Here is a 19145-nt window from a genome sequence, read left to right as displayed (position 1 = left end):
CAATCAACTTTATTTGTATAGCACATTTAAAAATCCGCCAAGGAGACCAAAGTGCTTTACATAGCAAAAGACAGCAAAATAAGTCAACTTTGAAAGATAAAACAAACACATAAAATAAAATAAATAAAAGACGAGGTCATAAACTGTCATTGCACATTAAAAGCTGAAGAAAAATAAAATGTTTTAAGACGTGATTTAAAATCCATAAGTGAGGGGGCCTGTCTAATAGTAAGTGGTAATTGGTTCCACAGCCTGGGCGCCATCACCGCCATTATATGACTTAGTGCTAAAGCAAAATAATACTGTATCATTAGCCAGGCTGTTGTTTTAGAAATATTTTCAGTATTCAGCCAGCTGTTGATTAGTTTCAGTTAAATGTACTCCCCCTCCAATTTTTGAGAAATTTGGACAAAGTCTATGGGTGACTAAAATTGTCTTGCTTACTTTCATGTGATGTGAACCACTTTTACCTTGTGTTAAATTGTGCTTTTCAAATAAATTTGCCTTGCCTAAAAGTGCCAAGGGTAATTAAATAAATACACCATTAAATATGCAATTAATAATTTCAAAGTTCTGTGGTATGGGGGACTAAAAGTGCCATGGATTTAAATGCAAACATTTGTTTTTAAATGTGTCATGAATTCATTAAAATGGCGATCATCTTCATGTAAAAAAAATCTATTTATTTATTTTTTGCTATCATATATTAGTTAATTCATGATTATTGGATTGTCCTGTGTAGTTGCCGTGCTTCAAAAATTTATTTTCTTTCAACTACACCCATCAAAGATAGTGACGAAGATATGGAAGATATGTTTATGTCATGCTGGTTTCACAATCAGCAGCTATTTGACTACATAACATTCCACTTTCTTCTCTTTCTAGATGCTCTTCTGAAATATTTTCCTTCAATCTCTGTACATTCTGGGCCATCTTTTACAGCGAACTTATCCACATCAGCACCAAGTCCAAGCCCACCAAGTCCGGGAAAGAAGTGCACCTTCCAAAACAACTGTCATATTAAAGTGCAATAGATGCTTTTGCATCATTGAAGACAAGGTGAGTAAGGTTATAGGTCAAGGTGAAAAAAAAGTTGCATTTTAAAGTGTTCTGTGTGTTTTTATATAGGTTTGTGTTGGTGGGCGTTAATTATATTGTAATAACAATTGTAATTTATTTAATGCATTTGTTTTTTAAGTGTTTTTTATTGGTGCTTTTGAATAGTAATTACAGCATTTTTATGTTAATTCCTGCACTTGTTCGTTGTCTTTTTTATATCATAAATTACAAAGAGAACGTGCTTTTTAAATGTGTTTAAATATATGTGGTGAAAATAGGGGGGGGGGGGGCGCCAACAAATATGTTGCCTAGGGCACCAAATTGGTCAGGAACGGCCCTGGTAACGCGTTACATCTACTTGAGTAACTTTTTAGGAAAAATGTACTTTTACTTGAGTAGATTTGTGAGGAAGAAACGCTCCTCTTACTACATTAATTTGGCCTGCACTAGCATCACATTTTTCCTCTATATTCTACATGGTAGATTTTCCTTTTTTTTTTTTTTGCCAGATATGATGCCAACAAAAGCTCTCCCTGTTTCACCAATGAAACGTCGCAATAATAACCACATGACTCCTATATACCAATCAGATTCAAGCTTGCTGTTGCTCACATGGCATCTTCAGGCAGCATAAAAAATTAAGTACAGATAGTTGTACGCAATTTTGACTTTAGGATGCTGGAGTCTCGTCTTCCATTTTGTCTCCAGTCGTTTTTTTTTTTTTTTTCGCATGAACAGTACCTTATTGTACCTCACAGTATCTTATTTTTTTACTTTATTAGTATGACATGTTCTGTCCTCACAAAACATGAAGTTGTTCAGCTTTACAGACAGCAAATGAGGCAATTGTGCTTTTTGAAGCTTTTTACTTCCTTAATTTTTGACAATTTCTAAAGCCCTAACACACATACACTTATGTTCAAAATGACACACATTTTAACAATAAAACACTTGACACAAAAAAGTTGGTGTTCAAATGTCGATCTAGTCTGATCAAAATATACATTTAGTAGCTTAAATTAGCCTAATTTGCCTAACATCCGGTATCTTAATTGCTACGAATGCTAACGTATTTACAACTCTCATAGCAAATCGCTCACATGTAACTCCGAAAACTGTAGCACTTAACTCAATTTACAAATGCACACTGTAGCCTAATGCGTGACAGGGCTTGCCTGGAACTCCAGACTCACCGCTGTTCCAGCGATAGAGTCTGGCGACCGTTCCGCTGATCAAATTTCCAGGGTGGAGCAAGCCACGGCAAACAGAAAGCGGAGTGCACCAATCAGCGACGGGCAGACATGACTTTGGTAAAGGGAAAAGAAACTCTAGCAAGTCGAAATAAACATACGAGGAGAGCGGAGAACTGAGAAGTTTATTCAGTATGGCTAGCGGCTTGTCCAATGCAGATTCTTGACTCTTGACAAGGTGATGATACTGGAACTTTGGTCTGGTGCTGTTCCAGTGAGAATTACAAAGATGACTGCCTGAAGATGACATCAAAGTTCTCTCAGTCCTTGATGATATGGGGCTGCATGTCAGGCAAAGGCACTGGGGAGATGGCTGTGGTTAAATCTTCAATAAATGCACAAGTTTACATTGAAATTTTAGACAACTTACTTATCCCTTAAATTGAAAATATGTTTGTCGTTTTCCAAGATGACAATGCATCATGCCACAGCGCTAAAACTGTTAAAGCATTCCTTGGAGAAAGACTCATCCAGTCAATGTCATGGCCTGCAAATAGCCCAGATCTCAACCCTATTGAAAACCTGTGGTGGAAAGTGAAAAAAAAAAAATGTCCACAGCAAGGCTCCGAGTCATTCCATATATATTTCCTTGCACTTGCTCTATAAATCTAACATTTACAGACCACCACAATGTTTTTAATTCATTTATTTTTAGTGTTTCTGAATGCTAAAGAGTTGCACTTTTGAACCAATTCATTATTTTTTATCAGAGTTTGTTCTACATGATAAAATGTCTGAGTGGGTGCCATAGGCGGAGTTTGACTTTGGGGCAGGGGGGGCACAACTTGTTGATGACCCTGAAATGCAGAGTCAGCAATAAAACTAACTTACAACGATATCTATAATAATAAGTTGACAATGAGAATTTTTTGTTTCACATCATTCTTGAGGGGAATGCTAAATCAGGCTGCTTAGGCAAAACTTTTTGCCAAGATTGTCAACTATTGAATATGGTACGCCCGCCGGTGTCGTGCTAATGTAGTTACCCCAGTCAAAAATTGTATCCCCTGGGTGGAGCCATATGGAGGTAGATGTGTGTCTTTATTCTTAAATTTAAAACAAGTTGCTTCAATAAAAAAAAGTTGCTTCAATCAAAATATATATTTTCAATAAAAAAAAACGTCGCTTCAATCAAAAAAAATCTGTTTGAATGCAAAAATAAATTCGAAACTCGAAAAAATGCATGTGAAAGCTATTTTTCTTCGATTTATTTTTTTTTTTTTGTTGATAGGAGCAACTTTTTTGATTGAAGTATTGTTGATTTGTCTTCAGGCCACATTTTGACTAGGACGTTTTTGTATTTTTTATTCAATCAAAAAAATTCATTTTCAAAAGGAAAAATCACTTCAATCAAAAAAAGAAAAATTTCAATTATAGAAAACGTATTTGAATGTGAAAAAATATTTGAGATTTAAAACTTCGCATTTGAACACTTAAGTTTTCATTGAAAAAAATTTGATTGAAGCAATCCTTTTTGTGTTTAGGCCATATTATGTGTAGAACATTTGTGTCTAAATCATTCAATCCCCAAAAAAGTTGCTTCAACCCTAAAAAAATATTTTCAAAGAAAAAAATCATTTAAAAAATAAAATTGCCTTCCTCTAATTTTTTTTTTTTTTTTTTGATAATCATATGCAAAGCAAATGACCATCAAATGTGCAAGTCACATGATTTGTTCAAAAAATAAATTTGACCCATTATAAAAATATTTTTTGGTTCCTTTCATTCATTTTTGTTGCAGTTTAATTGCTTTACAACTTTTACACATGTAGCAAAGTCAATTTTATGCAATTACGTTTTTCAGCCACCAGGGGGGCCTGGCCCCACCTTAAAATCCGCTTATGGTGGGTGCTCGTCCTAGACTGGTGATTACATACTTTTTGCTAGTGTTTGTATGATCCTTTTAGTTTCCTAATAGGAACTACAGTGTATGTTTTCTCCACTCGAGGGCGCTCATTTCTGTAGATTTCTTTCACTTGCCGGAATTCAATATTTTTTTTGTCGTTGTATTTCTTTGACTGAATTTGTTTATGTAATACGTTATCGTGCAGTATAATAATAGCAGTTCATAGATAACTTTGTGCTGAGAAAAAAATAACATTGTTTAAAATTTTAAAAAATCAATTATCTCAAGTAGTTACTTACAATGTTATTCATTACACGAGTGTTCTTTTCACCAAAGACTTTTTTACTTGTACTTGAGTAAGATTTTTGGATGACTACTTTAACTTGAGTAATATTACTTTGAAGTAACACTACTCTTACTTGAGAAAATTTTTTGGCTACTCTACCCACCTGTTTGTGCATATTTCAACCCTATAATACCTGACCCCAGAAATAATGACCCCAAAAAAATTTTATGTGAAAGCTTTATGTGGTCCTTAAACATAGTAATATTTTGATTAAATTTAAAAACATAATATGCATATTTGTTCCCCAATTTGTATCATAAATGATACATCAAGCATTACCTACAGTTCTCATAAAGTAAGATTGGACAGTTTTTTACACCATTGAGGTCCAGAAATGCTTGTATCAAATTAACTATATTTTGCAATATAGGGTTAAAATTGTAATGTTCAATTAGAATTAACTTTTAAATACAGTTGTAAAACTTTTATATCCACTGCAACTGATGTATTTTCTTATGTATCCCCACAATAAATGGGATTTAATGTTTAAAACTTCAAAAGGGTATGACAAAGGATTAAAAGGCATAAGAAAGCAAGTTTGAGAAAAATAACACCACATTTAGTCAGATTATTTAATATCATACAGAGCACTTGAGAGTATATTTTATACACAGAAACCTCCCCAGAGTGTTATCCTACAGCATGAACCACACATCCAATGGATTAACAATAAGTAACGGCAAAATGAAATTCAAATATAAAGTATAAAAGCAAAGTGCTACGTTTGTACAACAAAAAATGTTTACAGTAAAAAAAAAAAAAAAAATCATGTGTGCTGTGCAGTTAGACGGCGTATGTGTGCAGTACAGTACGTTACAGTTGGGATCAATACACTAGATGGCAGTTATGGCAAAAAAAATAAAAACATGCTGGCAAGCAAAGGAAACAACTGGACACAAACTACAGGGCAGGAGGCCATGTTACAGTACGCCGCTACAGAGGCAAAAGGCAAAATCGCGCTTGCGTATTGCTGCCATGTCGGAAAAAAAGTTTCATTTCACGCGGACATTTGTGGTCTAACATCACATTTTTGGGTATTTAAAAAAAAAAAAAAAAAAACATCTGAAAATGGAACCCCTCCAATTTAACTTACTTTGACTTGTATCCTTTGTTTTAGATTGACACGGGAGCCGAATCGATTAACATGAGTAATTTGATTAGAAAAAAAGATTCAAATTCAATTTTTCTGCTTCGAGTATTTGTTTAAAGTGGCGTTGGAATGGTTTGTTTTGAAAGTGTTTGCATTTAGTTTGATTTGGGTGGATACACTGCCCAAAAACAAAAAACAGTGAATATAACTCATTTCACATGGTTAAATCCAGCTGCTTCCCATTAAGACCAACATAAGCTAAGTTTTGTTCGAGCCAATGCTTTTTAATGCATTCGTAATTTTAGTTTATAGGTATATTTTTTGTGGGAATATGTGTTTGAACCATTTGTTAAAAGCATTGTAAAGAAAAAAAGTTAGCATTTTATTACATTTAAGCTAGCGGACTTTTGCTATGTAAGTTAGCCAATTGTTCGTTTATTATACTTCGAGCCTCATTTATTTATTTTTAATACCGTTTGAGGCTCAGCTTAGGTTTTTTTTTCTTCAATTTTTCGTTATACGATCCCTCGATTATTCAGACGAACTAGTTCATCGATTTATCGACTACTACAATAATCGATAGCTGCAGCTGTAGCCTAAATTGACCCTGATTGTGACATTTAACATGGGCTGCCACAATTCATAAACAACTATTTTGACACTTCTTTTTTTTTTTTTTTTTTACTAAAAACTTTGTAAACCCTTTCCTTTGAGCATTTGAACAGTAAACATTCTTCAACTACTGTAGTTCTCGTTGAAAGCAGACAACATTTGCTTTTTTGTGTTTGTTTTAGGTCTGACAGCTGCTTGTTTTGGGTATGAAATCCACCACTCATCTCAGTAACCCTATACATACCTGTCAAGTTGTACGTTTTCGACGTAATTTGTACAAGTTTGCACTGATTTTACGCCGTATGTTCAAAATCTGTACGAAAATCATTACGGTTTTTTTTTTCTCCGTTAGGATTTTGTCACCGTTCTGGCAACGAGACAATGTGCGTTACTATGCGTTACGTTGGTTGAATGAGGCGAGAAAAGTCAGAGACTCGGAGAGAGAAGAGTGTTTGTTGTGACGCTGTAGCAAACGCGATGCTAGGCTAGGTGGTTCCAATATTTCCTGACTGTAGCCAACAGCCTACAATCTACGCCTAGATATCACATGCATATAGAACTACATGCGAAATGACAGACTCGGCCGCGTTGGTAAACATCCGCCATTTTAAAGCAGCGGACTTCTCAGAAAGGCTCTGTTGTAGTGAACCTTCCTAGCTAACCTAAGTAACTTTTTATCTAAAATACTCCTAAATCGGCAAAATCTTGACTTGAATCCATCTTTAAATGATGAAACAGTTTTAAAACTTTCCAATGTCGAAAGTAGACAGAAGGGAACTAATGCAAAAACAGGAGCAATTTTAACAAATTTAACGGTTGATTCACAACATTAAGACTTTCAAACATAGCAAATGTTACTGTTTTTTTGTTTTGTCTTGTTTTGGAGGGGTTTTTTGTGAAAAAGTTTTAAATCACGGTGGAAAATAAGTATTTGGTCAATACCAAAAGTTCATCTCAATACTTTGTTATGTACCCTTTGTTGGCAATAACGGAGGCCAAACGTTTTCTGTAACTCTTCACAAGCTTTTTACACACATTTACTAGGTCCCCCCGTGTGGTTCTGGGACTTTTGCTCACCGTTCTTGTTATCATTTTGACACCACGGGATGAGATCTTGTATGGAGCCCCAGCTCGAGGGAGATGATCAGTGGTCTTATATGTCTTCTATTTTCTAATAATTCCTCCCACAGTTGATTTCTTTACACCAAGCGTTTTACCTATTGCAGATTCAGTCTTCCCAGCCTGGTGCAGGTCTACAATTTTGTCTGTGGTGTCCTTCGACAGCTCTTTGGTCTTGGCCATAGTGGAGTTTGGAGTGTGACTGACAGAGATTGTGGACAGGTGTCTTTTATACCGATAATGAGTTAAACAGGTGCCATTAATACAGGTAACGAGTGGAGCCTCGTTAGAGGAAGTTAGACCTCTTTGACAGCCAGAAATCTTGTTTGTAGGTGACCAAATACTTTTTTTCCAGTCTAATTTGGAAATAAATTACTATTACTAATAATTATTATAATAATTATTTTCCGACTATAAGCCGCTACTTTTTTCCCTCATTTTGAATCCTGCGGCTTGTAGTCCAGTGCGGCTTATTTGTTGATTTATTTGGGTTAATAGGTAACACTTTATCTGACAGCGGCATGGTAAGACTGTCATAAGAACATCATAATTATGACATGACGCTATCATGGGCATTACTGAATGCTTATGACAGATGTCAATATGTGTCATGTGGCATATTATTTCACTAACTCCATTTATGTCCAGCTCAGATCTTTTACGGCCATTCAAAAGTTAGATAATTTGCTGGATGACGCTAACCGACCTCGATTATAAGCATTCATTAATGCTTATGACATTGTCATGTAATAATTATGACTGTCATATGACAGTATTATGGCACCACTATCCAAGAAAATGTTACCAAATACCATAACTAACTGAAGAAATAATTAGCACAGAACATGATTGTTATTTACATCTGTAGTGCCGCAATGCATGCTAGGAGGAATGTTGGGTGACAACAGTGTTGAAAGCAGGTGGCAGCAGAGGTTGATTGTCTCCCCCAAGGGAGCAGTGATGGCCAAATAAAGCTTTTAGAAACTAAGGCTTTGCACCCAATTGGTTCAAAGCTCAATGGTGGTTCATTTGGTCTCATGACAGTCTTATGATGCCATTGTCAAATGAAGTGGTACCAGTTAATATCTTTTGGTGTAAATATCCCATAATACAATGAGGACAACTGCGGCTTATAGTCCAGTGCGGCTTATCTATGAACAAATGCCGTTTTCATGTCAAATTTGGTGGGTGGCGGCTTATAGTCAGGTGCACCTTATAGTCCAGAAATTACAGTATTTAAAAATCAAACAATGTGATTTTCTGTTTTTTTCCCACATTCTGTCTCTCATGGTTGAGGTTTACCCATGTTGACAATTACAGGCCTCTCTAATATTTTCAAGTGGGAGAACTTGCACAATTGGTGGTTGACTAAATACTTATTTGGTCCACTGTATATCTACCTTAGCATCATGTGGGCGTAGTTTGTAGGAGGCTAGCATCGCTTTTGCAACGGCATCACAACTCCCGTCCCTCCTCCCCACTCCCGCTTTGCTCTCTCGTCTCCGTGAGTCTGTGTCCCTCACAGACTTTTCCCGCTTCATTCAACCAACGTAGTAACGCATTATAACGCACGACTTTACGTCCACAGTAATGGCTACGATTATCACTACTGAAAAAAAATAACGCCGTTAGTAACACCGTTATACTCTAACGCCAGTATTAACAACACTGGACATAACTACATTTAAGTATTTTCTTAAGGCATTTTTTAGTACGTTCTGCCTGTATGTATCGAAACAAAACAAGTTGAAAGTGCACAGTAGTACTTTGTGTGTCAAATTCACTTCTTGTAGGACGTTTCACCGATGTAGCGCATTTGGCCAGAACACCGGTGTTCTGTTCAGTACCAATACTAATATTGGTATCCCTGCAACAATAAGTACAGTATTTTTCATAATTTTTCAAAGAACTTGACGTGATAGAAACAAAAAACCGTTTCAGAAACCACACCCATGAGATAAACAGCTGTCAGACCTAAAACAATAAAATCGTACTGTAATTCCTGTTGTAATTGTAAAAAAAAAAAAGATTTGTGGAAGACCTAATGTTGACCTTTTTTTCTCGGTTGGTATCAATACGCTTCTTTCGACAAAAAGCCTTGGCGTCAAATGAAATATTAGTCTTTTAAAACCCTCCAAACGCAAATACGACAAAAAATACGGAATAAAATGCTGATTCACATTGGCTATAACCATACTGTAGCAGCAAATAGGAGGCGAAATATTTCACAGTTTATCGAGGAGCAAGGACGTACGAAAAGCCATTTTTGCATTTATTCCATTTCATACTAATGAGGACAACGAACGTCCTCGTCCAAGTTAAATTATGGAATAAATGTTGAAGGTGTTTCCTTCAGGGCAAGTAGACAAGTGTGCAACTGTTTTAAGAAAAAACATTCTCTAATGTAAACGGCGATAAAACACTAGCCGGCGGAACGTTAATAACACTGCTGGTGAATACTGAGACTTAGGGCGCGACGGGTGGGGAAACGGAGCCCTGTGCGATGAGAGGAAGCCCCCCTCTGCCTCACTCTAGTTGAGGCTGCAGCAGCTCAGGTAGCTGATGGTCTTGCCCTCGCCGGGCGCGGGCGCCGCGTCATTGTTGTCCAGCTTGTTGTGTTTGGCCTCGCGGATGAGCTCGCAGGCCAAGTCCAGGAAGAGCTTCTCCACGTTGTCCGATTCCTTAGCGGAAGTCTCCAGATACAGCATGCCTTGGGACTCGGCGAAGTCTTCAGCCCGCTGACGCGCCACCTCCCGCTTCTCGACCAGGTCGATCTTGTTACCTGAGGGCCAGCAGGACTGTCTGTGAATGCTCATCTAAATCATTGTTTTCGTCAACGATGACGAAAATATTTTGTTGACGAACATTTTTTTTCTTGACGATGACAAGCTAAAAACGTGTCTTGTGACGCTAAAACTAGGACTGTCAAAATTATCGCGTTAACGGGCGTGAATTAATTTTTTTAATTAATCACGTTAAAATATTTGACGCAATTAACGCAGATGCACCGCTCAGAGAGATTTAAATGACAGTACACAGTGAAACGCTCACTTGTTGTGTTTTATGGAGTTTTGCCGCCCTCTGCTGGCGCTTGGGTGCGACTGATTTTATAGGCTTCAGCACCCATGAGCACTGTGTAAGTAATTATTGACATCAACAATGGCGGGCTACTAGTTTATTTTTTGATTGAAAATTTTACAAATTTTATTAAAACGAAAACATTAAGAGGGGTTTTAATATAAAATTTCTCTAACTTGTACTAACATTTTTCTTTTAAGAACTACAAGTCTTTCTATCCATGGATCGCTTTAACAGAATGTTAATAATGTTAATGCCATCTTGTTGATTTATTGTTATAATAAAAAAATAGTCCTTATGTACCGTATGTTGAATGTATATATCCATCTTGTGTCTTATCTTTCCATTCCAACAATAATTTACAGAAAAATATGGCATATTTTAGAGATGGTTTGAATTGCGATTAATTACGATTAATTAATTTTTAAGCTGTAACTAACTCGATTAAAAATTTTAATCGTTTGACAGCCCTAGCTAAAACATAACGAGACGAATGCCAGTTGACGTCTGACGAGAAGACAACGAGATGAAAATGCGACAGAGTTTCTGTCAGATGTTCACAAGACGTGACATTTTCATATTGTACCTGGATTCCTTCGGCCTACATCCTAGCAGTGTTTGGGTTGTGTCACTCGTGTGAGATGTGTGGCGCCTCTCACTTACGGTGACCGAGAGGTGTCAGGCGAAATGCAAAGTCCAAACATTTTGCAAATAGAAAAAGCATGAACCCCAATGGCGTACCGCAAGCAATACGTCACTTCCGCTCATTAATATTCATGACATTAGCTACTGTTGCTAAGTAGGGACAAGCCACCGGTTGTCCCTAATAGGAAATGAATAGAAATCGTGTACGAAGGAGTTGTTTACAAAGTTAAACCTACCAATTCTCTCCGAAAATGATGTGCCTGGTGCCAAATTCACTGGCAAAGATGTGGAAGAACATAAAAATGTTCACTTAAAGAGATGGCTTTAGTGTCGAAGGCTGAAAAAGACGAACAAAATGAGCCGAACAAAGCATAGCTTTAGCTTTTTTATCGACGCGACTGACAATGACATTCACCTGTTTCAACAAGCTATCCTTTACTATCAGCCCTGTCTTTCTTATATAACCTCTGGTTGTCCTACGTCTCTTACCGTTCTTGGGGGTAATTTAGTTAGCTTTGTGTAGCGATCGCAAATGCTACTCAGTGACAGCCAACGAACACTTTTAATTTTTTCATGATAACACATCCTAATCCTATGATTTATTTACACTTCTCCCTTACTAATGTTGTTTTTTTTTATATATATATATATAACAGAAACGGTAACAGTGGCAGTCAGATACCATTGTAATTCTTTTAAGGTCATTCATTGTCAGACAAGCAGTACGGCACAACGTTACGCTAAAAAAATAAGTTAAAAAATATAAAAATGGCTTACCTCTTTGTCCTCTGAAAGACCATGCCAACCCAACATAATGTTTACTGCATATGAAATGTGAACGGATTCACTGAGCTGGTGTTTAAGTCCGCGCAAGTTGATTCGGTCTTCACATTTTTATATCCCGAGTTTTTGGTTTCCGGAAACGTATGAAGAAAACATCCTTCATGTGTCGTAATGTCGAGAGTCGTTTCTACAAGTTCCAAAAAGCAATGCGTGATCGGCATGTTCGTTTTTGAAAGATTACTGGCGAAAAGTAGCACTCATTGCGTTGTGTCTATGCGAGGGCGGGTCTATAGTGTCCCACTTCGGCTTTACTTCCGCTTTATGATGCGACATCACAGTCTAAAAATAGCCTGCGTGCGGTACGCCATTGCAAACGCTTTGCAAAAAAAAAAAAAAAAAGCACGAATGCAAACTGCCACAACACAACAGCAAATGGCTCGCAGCACGCATGCAAATTGCCACAACACAATCCCCAATTCCTAAAGCGCGATTGCAAATTGGCAAAAGCACTAACGCCAATTGCCACAACACGACAGCAAATGGCTCGCAGCACGACCACAAAAGGCTAGCAAGACAATTGCAAAGACGATGACCCAGAAGTTAAAAAAAGAAATAAATAAATAATAAAAGACGACACTTTGCTATATGTGCTTTGTGACCATCTCTACGGGCCTCTGTAAAGTTGCCCCCCCCCATCAGACACAAATTTATATTAAAATGATGTTAATCTTTGTGCTGCAACGGTTTTGTAGATACAGTATTATGCTTTTATTGAGATATCAATTTCGAGTGGGGACGTCACTCGTAGCTTTTTCTTAGCTTGCTCCTGCAGCTAATGGAGCGTACCAACTCTCTCAATAACAGAGGGGTGTCCTGACAATCAGCACGAACAGAGCACAAAAAAATTCGGATCCATTTTTCAGTAAATTGGGGGGCTTTAGATATTAATTTCGAGTGATGACGTCCCTCTAAGCCCCTCATTTACTGCAAAATGGTTCCGAATTGGTGCCTTTCGTTTGTGCTACGTTTGTGCTAGTTGTTAGGACACCCCTCTGTTATTGAGAGGGTTGGTACGCTTAATTAAAATAACATAACAGAGGGAGAGAGTTGGTACGCTCCATTAACATAACATAACATAAATAAATGCTTAAATCCCTGAATTCTTTATAAATACGGACGTAAAACAGTATCGATTCTTGGTTAAAAGCAAAAGAAATCATGCGGATAGCATGTATTTTACGTAAATATGGCGAATGTGCAGCTCGTCTTCAAGTCGCCTCCATGTGTAAACAAAGAAGAAAATTCTAGCGAATAAATGCTTCAATCACTGAAATCTTTATAGATATGGACGTAAAACTGTCTCGATTCTTTGTTGAAAGAACTAAAAAAACGAGCCGTTACGCATCTATTTTACATATTTATGTCGAAGAATGATGCCAATGCCGTAGTGGTTCCCAATCTCCCATTGATTTTTTTTTTTCACGTTTCAAAATGCATGCATGGTACGAGAAATATCATATTTACCAGGAATCCTCGAACAAATCACTCCTGAGACAATCCTTCCTGTTTGTATGTGGTACAGCTTTTGTAGTTTTTCCAAAATTCAAGCTTAAACCCGGCTTTGACATGACCGTGTGCCGCCTTCGACTGACTATTACTAAATGAAGATTCAAGCTCGGCGCCGTATGGTAAGGCGTCGCGCTAAGAATGACGAAGTGCCACGTCAATAGGTAATGAAGTCTATGAGGTACAGTTGTGGTCAAACGTTTACATACACTTGTGAAGAACATAATGTCATGGCTCTCTTGAGTTTCCAGTTATTTCTACAACTCTGATTTTTCTCCGATAGAGTCATTGGAACAGATACTTCTTTGTCACAAAAAACATTCATGAAGTTTGGTTCTTTTATGACTTTATTATGGGTTAACAGAAAAAGTGATCAAATCTGCTGGGTCAAAAATGTACATACAGCAACACGAATTAGCAATTCCTTGTGAGTGATTATTGACTTGAACAATCATTGACTTGAACAAGTCAGGAAAGTCACTTGGAGCCATTTCAAAGCAGCTGCAGGTCCCAAGAGCAACAGTGCAAACAATTGTTTGTAAGTATAAAGTGCATGGCACTGTTTCGTCACTGCCACGATCAGGAAGAAAACGCAAGCTAACACCTGCTGCTGAGAGAAAATTGGTCAGGAGGGTGAAGATTCAACCGAGAATCACCAAAAAGCAGATCTGCCAAGAATTAGAAGCTGCTGGAACACAGGTGTCAGTGTCCACAGTCAAGCGTGTTTTGCATCTCCTTGGACTGAGAGGCTGCCGTGCAAGACGGAAGCCCTTGCTCTAAAAGCGGCACCTTAAGGCTCGACTGAAGTTTGCTGCTGATCACATGGACAAAGATAAGACCTTCTGGAGGAAAGTTCTGTGGTCAGGCGCAACAAAAATCGAGCTGTTTGGCCACAATGCCCAGCAATATGTTTGGAGGAGAAAAGGTGAGGCCTTTAACCCTAAGTACACCATGCCTACCGTCAAGCACAGTGGTGGTAGTATTATGCGGTGGGGCTGTTTTGCTTCCAATGGAACTGGTGCTTTACAGAGAGTAAATGGGATAATGAAGAAGGAAGATTCTTCAAGATAACCTAACGTCATCAGCCCGAAGATTGGGTCTTGGGCGCAGTTGGGTGTTCCAACAGGACAATGACCCCAAACACACATCAAAAGTGGTAATGGAATGGCTAAATCAGGCTAGAATTAAGGTTTTCAAATGGCCTTCCCAAAGTCCTGACTTAAACCCCATTGAGAACTTGTTGACAATGCTGAAGAAACAAGTCCATGTCAGAAAGCCATCAAATTTAACTGAACTGCACCAATTCTGTCAAGAGGAGTGGTCAAAGATTCAACCAGAAGCTTGCCAGAAGCTTGTGGATGGCTACCAAAAGCGCCTAATTGAAGTGAAAATGGCCAAGTGACATGTTACCAAGTATTAGCGCTGATGTATGTATATTTTTGACCCAGCAGATTTGATCACTTTTTTCTGTTCACCCATAATAAAGTCATAAAACAACCAAACTTCATGAATGTTTTTTGTGACAATGAAGTATCTGTTCCAATCACTCTATCAGAGAAAAATCAGAGTTGTAGAAATAACTGGAAACTCAAGAGAGCCATGACATTATGTTCTTCACAAGTGTATGTAAACTTTTGACCACAACTGTACCACTATATCCGTTTATTTGCCCCTCCCGATCAAAATGGTTTGGACATCTAGAACCATCAATGGCACTGAAACGTCAGCATCCAGCAGCAAGCAATGAGTTAATGACTCAATGGAATTCCCTGTTTGTTTTTTCGATCCAATTTGCAACTTGTATTGTAAAAATTAAAGGTATTACTGTCTATTCATGCTTGGTGTGTGTTGCTAACTTTTTGTACGGCTCGTAAAGGAGTGCCAAACCACTCACCAACTAAAACAGTGACCACCTGGTTGTTAGCATACTGCTCGATCTCCCGCAACCACTCGGGAAGGCACCGGAAGGAGTCCTCGCAGGTAATGTCGTAGGTGAGAATGAGGGCGTTGGCACTGCGGTAATAACTCTGAGTGATGGAGCGGAACCTTTCCTGACCCGCCGTGTCCCATATCTGCAGCTTCACCTTCTGCCCCTTGATTTCCACTGTCTTAATCATGAAATCAACCCCGATCGTCGCCCCCTGTCCGGGCGGGAAGAGGCCCTGAAAGATACAAGGAGTGCCGTGTGTAATTGCATGTGAGAAATTAACTCCATTCGTCATATTTTTGAAAAATTTTAAAATAAAAACACCTACCTGAGTGAAGCGGCGTACGAGGCATGTCTTCCCAACTCCGGCGTTCCCGATCAGAACGATTTTAAACAGGTAGTCATAATCCTCCATGCTCATGCTCAACTAGCAAAAACAAGACAAAGTGAGGAGAATAAGTATTTGAACTAGTGCTGCAACGATTAATCGATTAACTCGAGTATTCGATTAGAAAAAAATATTCAAATTAAATTTTGTTGCCTCGAGTATTCGCTCAATTAAAGTGGCGTTGTAATGGTTTATTTTGAAAGTGTTTGGATTTAGTTTTATTTATTAGGGTGGATACACTGCCCTCTGGTCTGCCTCTTTTCACATGGCTGAATCCAACTGCTCCCTGTTAAGACCAAAGTAAGCTAAGTTTTTGTTTGAGCTAATGTTTTTTAATGTATTCATAATTTTGTTTATAGGTACAATTAGCCATTTTTTGTGGGAATATGTGTCTGAGCCATTTGTTTAGAGCATTGTAAAAAAAAAAAAAAAAAACTTTAGCATTTTATAGCATTTAAGCTAGTGGGCTTTTTCTATGTAAGTTAGCCAATTGTTCTTTTGTTTTCCATAGATCCTACATAGATTTTTTTTTTAATTTATACTGTTTGAGGCTCAGCTCAGGTATTTTAATTTTTCATGTTCCTTATCCGATTACTCGATTATTCGAACTAACAAGTCCATCGATTAATCGACTACTAAAGTATTCGATAGCTGCAGCCCTAATTTGAACACCCTGCGATGCAAGTTCACCACTTATAAATGATGGGCGGCTTTAAAATATTCACGGTAGGTGCTTGTCCAAGTGAGAGACAATCAAAAGAAAAAAAAAATTCAGAAATCACGGTGGATGATTTTTTAAAACTATTTGTATGATACTGCTGCAAATACAGTGGAACCGAGTGATGTTTCAAAGTCTTCGAAGCGGAAAGTCACACATAGCTAGCCCGGGTCATTTCACATGCCGACTGGGTTGTCGATTGACGACTGGGTTGTCGATTGTCTTCGCAGATCGGCAAACTGCCCGGCGGAGAGCAATTTACAGCTCGTTCCTCGGAGGAGGGCGGCTGCAATTGTTGTGCAGCTATTGTGCATGAGGAGAGCTTTTCATATGCCTATACATGATCAAACCTAAATAGTCCTTTATTTAAAGTTTGTAGTTTTTACTTTGTAATCGCTGTATTCGCGGCTATTTTTAACACAAAGTTGCAATTTCTGATCGGGTGGAAAATTTGACAGAACACCAGGCACACCAAAGGGCAAAAGCCGAATATAGTGCTCGCCCGGCAGGGGGGATGTGCGACAAGCCGCTGGTTGTCGGCCGAGAGGACAAGGAGCATGTCAGCCACAAAATGCAAGCCACCTCCGTATTAAAATGATCCCAGTATTTGACATAATACAAAACACGATGTTTACTCACTTCCTCGTAAGTCCCATGGTCCCACAGTAGTAGGGCTTGTTTTGGCCAATATCCACAGGTGAATGGGAACCTTTTGAAACCCCAAGAAGGCTCACACACCTCTCCGTCAAGTACAGCTAGATTTTTCTGCAGCCGTTTGGCTGGCGTGATGCGAAAAATAAACGTATTAATCCGCAAAATCAGCTGAATCCTTAGTCCTTCTCATACAACAGTACGGCTGTATAGTGAAGAGGACTCCTTCCTCCGTACACGTCACAGCTCCCTCTTTCTCAACTTGAGACTGTTGCCGGAAGTCACTCATTTTCATTGCGCGGATTTAAAAAAACTAAATAAATATAGCGATCGCTTCCACACACATCCAAGCGGTCCATTTCATTCAGGAGCATAAAATACCGCGTGTATTATGAAATAAACATGCTTTTTCGTGTCACAGGCACTTTAAAGCAAAAACTGTATTTTCATCTGTGTGATTTTGACAAAGATCACATCACATTTGATGGTGGTTTTACGCAGCAATATGAGGAATTCCTTAAGGTTCAGATACTTTTTCATAGCAGTGTATATATATTTTTCGGCATGGGATCGGGATTCTTTATCGGCAGAGTCTCAAAATCATGTGACTCAGATTCAGGTGCAAAAACATGCAAATTGGACATCCCCATTTTAAAATAATATAAAGTGGGCCGGTCTGAGGCATGAAATTCCCGGGCTGAAAAGGAGTCCCACTCCGGCCCTGGATGTAACGTTGGTACTAATATCTTGATTTTTGCTGTGTATAGTACATCAGGTGTAGCTAACGTCATCTCCCTGTTAAGCGTAGCCACGAACAGAACATGTTGAAGTAAAAAACGCGATTAAAATAAATCAGATAGCAGTATTGTTTTGACACGTTATGGTTTCATTAGCCCCAGGTTTACTAGTTTCCCGTTCGCTACATCTAACAGAGCAATCTAAATGTGTGCAATTTGGACAGTAATTCTTTGCGAGGATAACGAACGAGCAGCTCCACACCGAGTGAAGCCATTTTGGCTCCAGTCGAGCCATTTTGGCTCTTTTCCTTTGTGGAGATTAAGCCTGATGGGTGGAAAAACAAGGATAGGACTTACCTCAACGGAACAAACAGGGGGTGTCCCCGTTTTTTGACGACTACACGCGCTGCATAGGTCACCTCATCAAGCACGCCGGCTGGGAAATGAGTGAGCAGCACAACTCCAGTGTGTTTGCAGTCTTTCTCCTCCTTGGCTCTTTCTGATGGAAGAGGAGGAGGAAGACTGCACTTCAATGACGTCTTCGTCCAAGAAAAACTGCAAAGTCGTCCGCTTCTTTTAAAACCTTTAAAAAAAAAATTAACATTTCTTATACCACGTGATTCATAAGCTATAGCATAACCCTAATAACAGCCAAAACTCAGTTATAGTACAACAAATTTGATACTGTATGGAAAAAAATGGTTTTAAAACAAAGGTTACTAAAACAAACGATATAATATCAAGAAATATTTTTTGGGGTATTAAATAATTACAGTGGCCTTTGTTTTTTTGTTTTTTTTTTTTGTCCCCTCAACTTTATCGTTTTTGGTCTGCCATCACCTTTTCAGTCCACTTTGTCTTAAATAATTGGTCATTTATACAGATTAATATATTTCCACCCAATACCAGTTAGACTTTTCAGTCCTTTGCGTACATACATTTTTCTGAATGGTTGTCAAAATTAGCTTGTTGTAGTTGACCGATTTCCATTGTCGTTTTAGCGAATGGCACTGACTCAAAATGGCCGACAAGTGATGACGGCCCTCCCAATTGTCTCACAGAGTGTATTCTTATCTAGTTCTATTTAAAAGTGATATCTATGCGGGACACACCCATCTTTCTGGCGGAGTTCTGAAGTCGTTCTCAGCTATCGACCGACTGAAAAAGACAAGAATCCAAGGGCGTAGATTTGCATAGGGACGGTAGGGACATGACTACCAACTTCTCAGGATGCTGAAATTGTCCCTACCAACTTTTAAGCAACCTAATTGGCATGATATCATGAGTTCAGTTATATAGATAATTTAGATAGTCTTTCCATATGTTGTAT

General features: G+C 38.3%; 1 protein-coding gene across 1 annotated transcript; it reads right to left on the bottom strand.

Moving 5' to 3' along the window:
• Positions 1 to 5059: 5059 nt before the first annotated feature.
• On the bottom strand, positions 5060 to 18375 carry rab30 (RAB30, member RAS oncogene family). Its single transcript, XM_057839589.1, has 4 exons — positions 18173 to 18375; positions 15650 to 15748; positions 15289 to 15556; positions 5060 to 10104 (listed from the first exon to the last, which is right to left on the bottom strand). The coding sequence occupies exons 2-4, from the start codon at positions 15740 to 15742 to the stop codon at positions 9854 to 9856; spliced, it is 612 nt and encodes a 203-aa protein (XP_057695572.1). The 5' UTR covers positions 15743 to 15748; positions 18173 to 18375; the 3' UTR covers positions 5060 to 9853.
• Between the last annotated feature and the right edge of the window lie 770 nt (positions 18376 to 19145).

This window comes from Corythoichthys intestinalis, chromosome 6 (genome assembly GCF_030265065.1).
Source record: "Corythoichthys intestinalis isolate RoL2023-P3 chromosome 6, ASM3026506v1, whole genome shotgun sequence".
Classification (NCBI taxonomy): Eukaryota; Metazoa; Chordata; class Actinopteri; order Syngnathiformes; family Syngnathidae; genus Corythoichthys; species Corythoichthys intestinalis.
This window is presented reverse-complemented; position numbering and strand designations above follow the sequence as displayed.

What these genes read in the sequence shown, in the direction of transcription:
- rab30 (XM_057839589.1), bottom strand. Translation starts at nt 15,742, where the DNA reads ATGAGCATGGAGGATTATGACTACCTGTTTAAAATCGTTCTGATCGGG. An exon ending in TCGTACGCCGCTTCACTCAG is followed by an intron (nt 15,557 to 15,649) that starts GTAGGTGTTTTT and finishes TGTATCTTTCAG; the next exon opens with GGCCTCTTCCCGCCCGGACA. An exon ending in GGTGGTCACTGTTTTAGTTG is followed by an intron (nt 10,105 to 15,288) that starts GTGAGTGGTTTG and finishes GCTGGCCCTCAG; the next exon opens with GTAACAAGATCGACCTGGTC.